The sequence below is a fragment of the Nycticebus coucang genome, chromosome 5 (genome assembly GCF_027406575.1).
Source record: "Nycticebus coucang isolate mNycCou1 chromosome 5, mNycCou1.pri, whole genome shotgun sequence".
NCBI classification, from domain to species: domain Eukaryota; kingdom Metazoa; phylum Chordata; class Mammalia; order Primates; family Lorisidae; genus Nycticebus; species Nycticebus coucang.
Window position 1 is genome coordinate 2,322,588 of NC_069784.1, and position 12,499 is coordinate 2,335,086.

General features: G+C 46.3%; 1 protein-coding gene across 1 annotated transcript in view; it reads left to right on the forward strand.

The window, feature by feature from the left end:
- IL12RB2 (interleukin 12 receptor subunit beta 2) overlaps nucleotides 1–12,499 on the forward strand; it is a 69,686-nt gene that overhangs the window by 25,769 nt on the left and 31,418 nt on the right. The window contains exons 7-8 of the mRNA XM_053592925.1: nucleotides 1,921–2,071; nucleotides 10,714–10,793. Of these exons, the coding sequence (XP_053448900.1) occupies nucleotides 1,921–2,071; nucleotides 10,714–10,793 (231 nt within the window). The remainder of the gene's footprint in view (nucleotides 1–1,920; nucleotides 2,072–10,713; nucleotides 10,794–12,499) is intronic.

The window sequence follows — 12,499 nt, forward strand, 5'->3', positions numbered from 1 at the left end:
CGGCCAATTCAGCTTTAGCCCAGAGCCCACGCTCAAGGACATCCAACACCTCCTTGCCAAATTTGCTGCTGAACAAGACTGGGACCACCAGCCTCAGAACCTCCTCCTGGCCTTGGTGGGGGATGTGGGAGAGAAAGCAGAACTTTGTCAGTGGAAGCCTGATAAGGAGCCTGGTCCCCAAACATGGCCTCCAAGGAACGGGCAGCCTTTGAAGAGGAGCTCAGAGATGTCCTCATCTGCTTGGCGGCGTTAGCTGCTTGATGGAGGGGGGAGCCATGTGAATCTGCCCCAAGCAGTGCTCTCCAGAATGGACACCAATCAGCAACACTACCCAGCCCATCTATCACGTGGCTGTGCCCCAAGTGTACAGGATTAGCCCATGTGGCCAACTCTGAAGACAAGGTTGTGGGGCCTGCAGACCTTGCTTATGAGTTCATGGATCAAGTCTCAACCTAGAAACATGGACACCACCTGCAACTCAGCTGAAGAGCAGAGGGTGGCCCAGCCATGGAACCTTGTTTTAGTCTTTTCCTAAAAGATAATGGGCCTGAGGACCCCACTGCCTAAGGTGTGAGGCCCAGAAGCCTCCAGGAGATAGCCTTCTGGTGTTTTCTCTCCTACTAAAATGGTTTTGGGCAATAACAAAAAAAAAATAAAGGAAAAATAAAGAAAAGGGGGAAACACCTGAGTCAGCGTTAGCGCACTCAGCCCTCACCCCTCAGGGCTCTGCAGAGCCCCACCAGCAAACAACTCTTAACCCCTTGACCTTGGACTCCCCAGCCAATGGAACTGTAAGAAATAAACTTCTTTGCTTTTAAAAAAAAACAAAAAAAAAAATCAAAAAGTCACGTATACCTCTATTTATTAAGAAATAGCTTGATTCTGAAATGTCTTAAGCCAAAGACTTTTGCAATTTATTAATTAATTTTCTATTAATTAATTAACCAATATTAACTTGCTATAATTTATTTCTATTCAAGTCTCTTTATTCCACCTCTTACCCATTATTACTTTTTAGTATTTTCTAACATACTGAAAAGAGAAATATTGGAGAATCCCCACAGAGACTTACGTAGAATTGAACATTTCAAAGGAAAAAACCTATACTTTGATATAATATTGGGTATTCTTTTTTTTTTTTTTTTTTTGTAGAGACAGAATCTCACTGTACCGCCCTTGGGTAGAGAGCCGTGGCGTCACACGGCTCACAGCAACCTCTAACTCTTGGGCTTACGCGATTCTCTTGCCTCAGCCTCCCGAGCAGCTGGGACTACAGGCGCCCGCCACAACGCCCGGCTATTTTTTTTGTTGTTGCAGTGTGGCCAGGGCTGGGTTTGAACCGGCCACCCTCGGCATATGGGGCCGGCGCCCTACTTACTGAGCCACAGGTGCCGCCCTGGGTATTCTTTTTTATAGTATAAGACATAGGGTTACAATTCCTTCCACAATTTTTGTAAGACATAATGGTTTATAGTAACAAAGGATCAGTTCTACGCATGCTGATACTCAAGAGAGATACTACTAGTTTTCTTTTTGCAGCCAGGGCCATATTTGTGTTAAAACATTCATATCATTCTAATTGTAACCAAATAAAAAAATAATCTCTAGTGTAGAAACTTTTCTAAGGCTTTTGGAAATTGGTTGTTTTCAAGCTTGTTTTCCATCTGGCTTCAGGACCCCCCCAGAACCTATGTTGTTGGGTTCTTAGTCCAGGAGACTTTTTTTCTTCCTAATGAGAAGCTGTTATTTCAGATTCACATCATGTAGTCAGTAACTAGTCACTGATATTTCTTCTCAATGGAGGGTAGAGCTGAGAAATAATAAGGGTTACACAGTCTCGTGTTTTACTTTTATGCTAAAATTCTTAAAATGAGCAATTTAGCATGAATAAGCACTTTTAAAAATCTTGTCCAATTCAAGGTCAGTGTTACCAATGCCAAAGGAAGACACGATTTGCTGGGTCTGAAACCGTTCACAGAATATGAATTCCAGATCGCTGCCAAACTACATCTTTATAAAGGAAGTTGGAGTGATTGGAGCGAACCCCTGAGAGCACAGACACCAGAAAAAGGTATGTGTCCAAAAAAAAGGGGAGCAGAACCGCCAAAGTACTGGCAGAAACCAGAAAGGGCGATTGCATTAATTAGCAAGTTAATTTGACATTAACCTACATGCTCAGGGAGCTGTGCTTATATCGCTAGGAGGTTTGACCCTGTTGCCTACAAGTCTTGTCATTATGCGTGTGCCTTGGTGACATTTAGTTGTGACGCACCTCCTTTCTCTCTGTCTCAGTAACTCTTATTCTATCTACAAAGCTGTAAGTAATCTCATTTTTATACTTAAATCTCAATACATTTTATCTTTTTGATTCTATCAAAATTAATACAGTGCTGTAAGTCATACTACATGTTTGAAAGAAAGCAGACTCTGGAGACATATATGAGGTCTGACAGTTAAGTTTGAGAACTCATCCTAGGAAAACTGCTACATACTTCATAGCTGAGGATCACTGTGGTCACCAGAGGGCCAAGGGGAGCACTTGGAAGGTGACCATAGTGGTATTTAGCACTGAGGTATGTAGTACTTTTTCTAGGATGAGTTTGCAAACTTAATTGTCCGACTTTATGTTTAAAAATAAAACTTAACGGCGCCTGTGGCTCAGTGAGCAGGGCGCCGGCCCCACATACCGAGGGTGGCGGGTTCATACCCGGCCCCGGCCAAACTGCAACCAAAAAATAGCCGGGCGTTGTGGCGGGCGCCTGTGGTCCCAGCTACTCGGGAGGCTGAGGCAGGAGAATCGCCTAAGCCCAGGAGTTGGAGGTTGCTGTGAGCTGTGTGACGCCACGGCACTCTACCGAGGACAATAAAGTGAAACTCTGTCTCTACAAAAAAATATAAAAAAAAATAATAATAAAACTTAACAAAGCAGGAATCCAGTATCCCCAATTCTAATATAAAGGCTGTAGATGATCTGACACAAGGGGAAGTGAGGGAGTAAGGGAGCAGGGAGGGGCACGGGGGTCCTGGTGTGTGGCACACCTCTTGGGGCGGGACACAGTTATCAGAGGGATTTTGCCTAACAAATGCAATCAGCATTGCCGAATTCTTTGTACCCTTAATGAATCCCCCAAAATAAAACAAATAAATAAATAGGTTTATAGGCTCGGTGCCTGTAGCTCAGTGAGTAGGGTGCCAGCCACATACACCGAGGCTGGTGGGTTTGAACCCAGCCTGGGCCTGCTAAACACAGTGAGTAGGGCGCCGACCCCATATACCGAGGGTGGCGGGTTCAAACCCGGCCCTGGCCAAACTGCAACAAAAAATAGCCGGGTGTTGTGGCGGGCGCCTGTGGTCCCAGCTACTGAGGAGGCTGAGGCAAGAGAATCACCTAAGCCCAGGAGCTGGAGGTTGCTGTGAGCTGTGATGGCACAGCACTCTACCAAGGGCAATAAAGTGAGACTCTGTCTCTACAAAAACAAACAAACAAACAAACAAAAAATAATAATGACAATTCCAACCAAAAAATAGCCAGGCGTTGTGAAGGGCACCTGTAATCCCAGCTACTCAGGAGGCTGAGACAAGAGAATCACTTAAGCCCAAGAGTTTGAGGTTGCTCTGAGCTGTGATGATGCCATCGCACTCTACCAAGGGCGACATAGTAAGACTCTGTCTCAAAAAAAAAAAAAATAGGTTTACATGCAAAAATAAAATAAAATAAAATTTAACATGCAGCAATTCTCTCTCCTCCAAATATTGCAGTATTATACTTAGTCAAGCCTGTGATATTCAGATAGCTCTGAAAAGAACATCAAATGTATTTTTCAATCTCATAAACATTTCTTTTTTGGTAATTATTGGGAAAGCAACTTTATTGAAGTATAAGCAAATATTTTGTTGAAGCAAAGATACTTACGTAAACTTAATGCCAATTTTAACAAATCTTTGAAGACGCAAGAAATAGCCACCTGAATATTACTTTTTAAAGCAGTTATCATAGTGCAGAACTTTTCATAATTTATATAAATTTGGCTCAGAAGAAAAATTATTGGCATATTAGTCCATCGCTCATTATCTGGAGCTTTTGCAATATTAAGGTGCAAACATCTAAATGCTTATTTATGAACCTTGTGGATGTGTGTACAGGTGAACGAGCCTCACGGTTCACCTGCCCTCCCTTCCCCCGAGCTACTAACAGTTTCTGGTGACTGATGCTGCTTAATGATGACACGCAGGTGACATTCGAGGACCCAAAGGGCCTGTTAACAGAACATGGTGCATAATTCATCTGTAGAACAGGTTTTTAGTCTGCCTTTCTTCTTGTATTAATTGCATTTGTCTATATTTAAAAAATTGCTTGAGGCTGGGTGTGGTGGCTCACACTTGTAATCCCCCCACTTTTCAAGGCTGAGGCAGGAGGATTGCTTGAGGCCAGGAACTCGAGACCAGACTGGGCACATAGCAAGATAGTATCTCTACAACAACAATAATAATAATAATAATAACAACCACAACAAACAACTCGCTGGGCACAGTGGCATGCACCTGTAGTCCCAGCTCCTTGGGAGACTGAGATGGGAGGATCTGAAGCCTGCAAGTTCTCGGGCATGAGCGAGGATGCCCAACCTGCACTCTAGCCTGGGCAACAGAGCAGAATCCTGTCTCTAAAAAAAAATTAATTCATCCAACAAGTGATAACTTATTGCCTCTCATTTTGTGATAAAGATCTCTTAAGGTTGAGCCTCCTGCTCTCTGCTTACCATCTTTATAAATCAGAGAACACTCTTAAAATCCTTTTATTACACAAAGTAATATATTTTTTAAAAATACCTCAGGAATTAGATTTTGTTTATATAGGATATGGGTAAAATTTTTGAAAATGGGCCATATTATGTATCCATGCTCAAGGTAGTAAGTAGGCTGAGAAATATTTAAGTTGTATCACATTAGGCTAACTATAAACTCGGGAAACTCAGGGCTTATGAATCCGTGTCATTCTTTCGTTGGATGATGGCGTATTAGAGATGCAGAAATGCTTTTGTCTTTTTTTAGTGTTTGACTGTTACCCTTGCAGGCGGCACAGTAAGCCTCGTGTCCTGTAGTTGGAGCCATCATCATGACTGGAGTCCAGCACCGGGTCATGGCTGTGTTCCTTGTGTGGTTCAGTGACTAGAACACAGGAAGCCGCTCGCTCGGGGCTGGCCCGTATTTGTGGAGGGAGAAGCCGGCACCCTGAGATCACCTCCAGTGACCAGCTCTGCTGGCCTCTTGGTGTCTGACTCTCTCTCTTCTGTGGTTGATCTTTCTGTGGGTTGTTGTAGGTGCTTTTTTCTCTTACTTTAAACTGCCTGGTTTTCACCCCTTACCACTGTTTCTGTCATCAGTTTCTTTATGAAACACCAACTGATGTAAACCTAAAAGGTGTGAAATTTTTTTAACACTTCTTCCTTTTAACCTCTTTTTACTTATATGTAACTTGGCATTTAAAAAATTACTAGTAAGGTTTTTCTTTCCTTTTTTATTTTTAGATACTCTCGAACACTGTGAATGGTTTTTTGCTAGACCTTCTTGCAGCCTGTGCTTCTCAAGGCTGGCAGGGACGCAGCCTCCTGGCGGGTGGGTGCCCTTACGCAGCCCACCCCGGCAGTGGGCAGGGCCTTTTTTGCTTGTATGGCCCTTTCCTGGGTCATTACACTCAGCATCTGTCATGGTCCTCCAGGAGAAACTTTCTCTACTAATGACACTAAGGAAGGGGTAAGAGAAAAGAAACCACTTCGACACAATGGCAGTGATTAAAAGGAGGGTCCTAAAATCCGGGTCTGTTCAAAGACAGGCCTGACACTGGCACGGGGGGAGGGAGCAGCCACGCTCTCCTTCTAGTGCGAAATGCTTCTTCAATTTGGGTTCCAGGTTCCGAGACAGGTCTGAGGACCAGCTGGGTGTTGGGGGCAGATGATCCCTCACCACTGAGAACACCAGGGAGTAGACTCCAAACTACAGATGTTCCTTCGAGCACTCGTCAGGGTGTTTCTGTCTGTTCATTCACCATGTTTTAAGGCTTATTTACACGCTGAACTCTGTTATGGACAGTTAGTAAAGGGCGTGCTGGGTGTTCATACTTGGCCAGTACATGCCCTCCCCATCATGGAGACAGCCGGGGTGAGAGGAGTGATGCCCCAAGGAGAGACGGGGACTGCACACAGTTAGAGCTGCCCCTCCCCATGCTGAGAAAGTTGGTGCACTCACTGGAAATTTTAAAATATCGCCATGACAGGGTGGGTGTGGAAAAGTAAACACGAGAGGTTGTTCTGGACACTGAGCATTCCATAACCATCCAACTTGGAGATCAGAGGTTGTTCTGGACACTGAGCATTCCACAACCATCTAGCTTGGGGGTCAGAGGTTGTTCTGGACACTGAGCATTCCAGAACCATCTAGCTTGGAGGTCAGAGGTTGTGCTGGACACTGAGCATTCCATAACCATCCAACTTGGAGGTCAGAGAATGTTCTGGACACTGAGCATTCCACAACCATCTAGCTTGGGGGTCAGAGGTTGTTCTGGACACTGAGCATTCCAGAACCATCCAACTTGGAGATCAGAGGTTGTTCTGGACACTGAGCATTCCACAACCATCTAGCTTGGGGGGTCAGAGGTTGTTCTGGACACTGAGCATTCCAGAACCATCTAGCTTGGAGGTCAGAGGTTGTGCTGGACACTGAGCATTCCATAACCATCCATCTTGGGGGTCAGAGGTTGTTCTGGACACTGAGCATTCCATAACCATCCAGCTTGGAGGTCAGAGGTTGTGCTGGACACTGAGCATTCCATAACCATCCAGCTTGGAGGTCAGAGGTTGTGCTGGACACTGAGCATTCCATAACCATCCAGCTTGGGGGTCAGAGGTTGTTCTGGACACTGAGCATTCCATAACCATCCAGCTTGGAGGTCACAGGTTGTTCTGGACATTCCACAACCATCCATCTTGGGGGTCAGAGGTTGTTCTGGACACTGAGCATTCCAGAACCATCTGGCTTGGAGGTCAGAGGTTCTTTTGGACAAGTGGGAGACTGACAGTGCCAGCTGTCAGGAATGGCACCCCTGTGAACAATGTGCCACCAACAAGGGTGACAGTAAGAAGGTGGACAGAGAGAATGAAGTAAGTGCTGAGATCATCAGCCAAAGGGGGGGAGCAGAGTTGGGGGACCCCACAATGCCTGAAGGCAGGAGCCTGCCTCTAAAACGTTTTACTGGAGTACTGTTTGTGAGACCTGTTTGAAGTGAATTATCTGAAACTAGATTTTATTAATAGATTAATGTATCTCTGCCCAAAGAGTGGACATCCGGGAATAGGGGGCGAAGGACTCACCTTGGTCCTGCTCTGTTCCAAGCATGGCTTGGCCTGGAGGAGACCGGGATGTGTTTCACTTGGTCTGCTACCCAAAACCTCTCACGATGAGCCCTTTGTACATCTACCTGCTGTCACAGTCACATCCTCGCTGCTTGCGGAGAGCTCTGGGGTTCTCCTCCCTGCCAGCTGAGGTCCCTATGGGGCACTTGGTCTCCACCCGCAATTGGCCACTCCCTGCAGGCCACTGTCCGGCCCTGGCCTCAGACATGGATGCTACACGTGACCGTGGCTTGTTTCCACGTACGCTGTCTCCGAGAACTCAGGAATCTCAGTAGCTTAGAGCTGAACGAACCCTGAGGGCCATTTAGGTCCTTTAAACCAGTCTTAACTTAGGAACTTCTTTCTCATACTATGGCTTCCTAGTCGACAACCCTGCAGCTTTGCCCCTCTACATAGGAAGCAGTTTCATCTCCGAGAACCAACGTCCCTCTCACATATTGTATTTTTAGTCATCCGAAGCCATCTGTTTTGAAGTCACTTGAGCACATTGGCCTTTAACTTTCTCTTTCTCACCTGCCTATAATAGTTTTATCTGGTCTTTTGTTAGATGACACTGAGGTTAGTGATTTTGTGACAGTTAAATGTCACCGATTCTCTTTATTATTAGCCCTTGTGTTGCTCTAAGCAGCAGTGATTTGACACCTCTGATCATGTAGTTTTACGCTTTGAAACTCATACAGACTCATCTAACGATTTATCTCCCTATAGGCACACCGTGCAGGTGGGCACCATTAAGGTTTCTGTTTCACTTGCAATTTATCCTATGAAGAGATTATGATTCTAGAGTTCAGTTCTTGGCTCTGTAATAACCTGTTAGCTTGTGGCCTTTAGCGAGGCCCTGAGTATTCCCTTTAGATTTCTTACCCATGTGTCATTAGCTGAAGACTCTGGAGCAGGGTGACTGGCTTTGACGTGGGCTCTCCTAATCCTGATTATGTGGTCAGGGTACAGCTCTTTGTCAACACCAGGAACTTGAGTGGGAAGAGCGGGGTCTCCCGGGACATCACGACCTGGGCTGGTCCTCAGCCCTGTCACGTCCCGGCTCCCTGTCACAGTGAGTCATTTGACCTTTGCCAGCCTCATCCTCAGCTGGAAAGCGGCGTAGTCACCGGCACCCATGTTGTGCGAGGGTCATAGGCATGTGAAGCGTCCAGCGGTAGCTGCACTCAGTGGGTCAGCGAACATCACGTCCCCTTTCCTTTGTTGCCGGGGCCTTTTATTTTTGTGTCTGGGCAAATAGAAGTCGCAGGCCTGAGTAATTTCTGGGTCACTCTTCACACTCCGGAAGGTTGGGGACATTTTCAGAATGTTTCAGGTAAGCTGCTCGTACCTTAGTGCCACTGCCAGGATGAGCATTACCACAGCTGGGACCAAAGGGGTGGAGAAAGGAGTTAGGGAAGAAGCTAACGGGTGTTTAGAAAACAACAGAAAGAAAGAAGGCAAGAGGGCAGGAAGAGGGGGCGACGAAGGAGGAGGCTAGAAGGCCCAGGGTGGAGTCACCAACCCTCCCAGAGCTGGCCAGGCTGCGGGTGTGCAGAGCCCAGAGCAGGGGCTGGGCATGAAGGGGCCGGTGATCCCGGCTGGCCCCTCTGATTAGCCTGCAGCCCAGAATGGCGCCTTAGCCTCTCAGCACTCAGGCTTCAGCTGAGGAAACCAACAAGCGCGGGCACGGGTCAGCGCTGCCGTCCAGTTCCCGCTGTGGCTCCAGGTGGGGTTGGGAGGGATCAGCTCCCTCGTGGGACAGGTGGGCACATGGCTGAGGGTCTGCCCTGGCGGTGCCTGCAGGGCTGGCCATGGAGCAGGCACTTCCCTGCTCACAAGCTGCTGTGCAGTGAGTGGCCACCTGGGCCGCGCCTGGCTTGCTGGTCCCCGTGCTCCGTCCTCAACCTTTGCTCATCTCCTGTTACCTGGCTGCTGGGACTGCATTTTCTAGAAATTCCTATATCTGGCTAAATGGAACTTTCTGCTTCAGGAGAGACCTTGGTATAGGCTTACCTCAAATCCACTCTAAGTTTCACCGCTGAGCAAGTCAGGTCGGTGCCACGAAAGCCTGTTTTCAGTTGTTTCTTTTGGGTTCCGTCCTGGCTGGGTCAGGGCAGATCTGACTGACATCAGGGAGGTGACACTCTTCCACACTCACATGCACTCACACACATTCATACTCACACCCTCACACACACTCACACACACACACATACACACAGAAGCAGATTATTCAGTCCCCTTGCAAGTATGTTTGGTTGACTCCCTCAAACTAGCTGCATCTGACCATTGGCTTATGGGCTGTGGTATTCCTTCTATCAGCTCGGCTATTTGGACATTAGGTATCGCCTGGTCTGGACATTTGTTCATTCATCATTTAGCAATTATTAGAAGCTGGCTACATATCAAGTGCTGTGCTAGGTATGCAGAATATTAAGGTAAAGGAAATGGCCTCCCCTTCAAGTAGATAATTGTCTAATTAAAAAGCAAGTAATTAAACCATACCATGGTGAGGGGTAAGTTCGGGGATGGAAACGCGTGTAAGGGTTGACGCTTGTGTGTGTGCTTTTCTCCAAGATAGATAAAAATGTTTTACTTACAATTTATGCCCTTCCTTTTCCATTGAGAATTATTTGTGCATTCCAATTAAGAAACAATAACCACACATGCTTTCTTTGAGTTATTTTATCAATACATGGTTTAAGAGTGAGTTAAGAAATCAGTTTCTACAAAGTTATGATTTAATAAAAAATAGTAAGAAAAAAAGAAATGAGTTTCCCCATCATTTTTGTTTGTTTCTTTTTTAGAGTTTTGCTTTTATTTTGGGTCTTTTTATTTCCTTTTAAGATAGGGTCTTGCTCTGTTGCCCAGGCTGGAGTGCAGCGGCATTACTGTCGCTCACTAAAACCTCAAACTTCTGGGCTCCCGAGATCCTGCCTCAGCCTTGTGAGCAGTTGGGATTACAAGCACCTGCCACCACACTCGGCTAATTTTTCTAGTTTTTATAAAGATGGGGGTCTCACTGTGTTGCTCAGAGTGGGGTGGTCTTAAACTCCTGGCCTCAAGGAGTCCTCCCACTTCAGCCTCCCAAATCCTCATCATTTTTAAAAAACTGATTTTTAAGTTCACCCTACTTTTTCTAACTTTTTGGCCATGTTCATTGTTAAAGAAAAGAAAAAGAAAACTACTGGGGTACAAAGAAAATTGAAAATCAACCTCTAACCTTGCTCTCCCAGAATCATTATTGAATGATAAATTGCCTTTTAAAGATTTTCTATTGTGTAAATATGCATGAAAATATGGGTTTTTTTCCCCTTCAAAACAGAGCCTACTGGGATGTTAGATGTCTGGTACATGAGACAGCACGTTGACCACCATAGACAACAGATCTCTCTTTTCTGGAAGGTAAGTTTTAAGTGTCAACTTAGATCTCAAGGGAATTAAATAGTTAAATGGTTAGTTTTAAAGTGGAGGAAAAACCTGTTTGCTTAGTGGTTTGGAGATGAGGCTGCAGTGATGCTGCTGGAGCTCCTCTTCCCAGACATGTTAATGACACGGGGTCTGATGTCATTCACCTTGGGCCGGTGAGGACCAGAGCTCCTGTTGAATCCGTCCCTTTACACTGTCATCCTTTCTTCACCGCTCTTTCTGTCCACCAGGGTTCCCTCCCTCTCCCTCACGTCGCCCTCCAACCCATTACACCATCTCTTCCGACTCTTGTCCCCTCTCTGTCCACCTCCTCTCTGTCTTGCGTAAACCTGTCCAGAAGTGACCACGCCACTTCACACACTCACTCCAGGAAGTAAAGGACGAGAAAGCTGTGGATGTGGGTCTGTAAGAATATATTTTTTAAACCATTGAAATGAAGAGGGTGGAAAGAAAGCTGCTATCCTCAGAAACACTAATAGTGGTAGAAAACGACACAGATGGAAACAGAAAGCTGCCTTTCCTCAGAAATAGTAGTAAAACAGCAGTAAATGGAACAACCTTCCAGGAAACCAGGAGGCCTCACATCAACCAGAACATCAAAGTCTCACGGAGCCAGGCAAGCTGGCAGGTACTAGCATCCCCCCTTAACAGGTGAACAGACCAAGCCTCGGAGACAGAAGGGCTTTCTCCAAAGTCATCCAAAGTCACCCAACAACCAGGCGCAGACCTGGGATGGAAGCCTGCTCCAGAACTGTCCTCACTTTATCACTACTCGCCTTTGTTGAAAGAAAAGTCTCTGGCTTGGAGTAGAGCTCCTGGGTGGGGTGCTCACAGGAGAGGTTTCCGGCAGAACTTCTCTTCATGTCCTAAATCTCACGCCCCTCTCACTACACTCTTACAGTTCAGGCTAAGTAAGCAGCGTGGGATTAGGAGCCAGAAGAGCACAGGATGTGAGAGGTGGGAACTGTGGGGCGAGGTCCCCTCTGGCTGCAGGGGGGGCTTTGGTGGCTGCCTCTCCCTCAGTCTTCAGAACCAGCTCTTACGCCCCACCCCCTTGACAAAAAAGTCTGGTACAAGAGGAGCCTGCTATAAATAGCTTGGTGAATCACCATCAAGCTCACTTTGAAACTAATGCTGCAGCTCCAAATATATTTTGAAATAAAATCACTTTTAATAGCAAGACGATTCTCAAAGCAGGATGTTCAGAGCAGCCACGATTTGTGAACATCGTAGAAGAATCTAGCTCCATTGTTTCATTTTCCCAAGTAAGTTACTGATTAGCCCAAAATTCCTCCTCCAAAAATGTCCCTCACACTGATCTGGAAAGATGCTCTGCGTAGGTCTGTTTTGTTCCTTTCCACTCGAGAGTCTCTCTCATAGAATGAGGGTAAATTCGCTCCCTGTGGGGGTCAGTGAATGGGAGGAAATGAACGTGCACAACCCCAGGACCACCACGGTGGCCCTAAACGGCGCTACAGCAAGGACGTGTGTCCAGGCCTGTGCTTCCAACTGGCAGTTTGTGCCAGGCATCATCACGGTCCCCTGAAACCTCAGACGTGTGACCTTAGCGAATGCCCATGTGTAAAGCCTGCTCTGCTGTCCATTTCGACTTCCCTCCTGTCTTCACAAAGCAGCCTCACTGGGCAGAGGAGCCAGGATGTCATGGTGGGGCTTTTACCTGT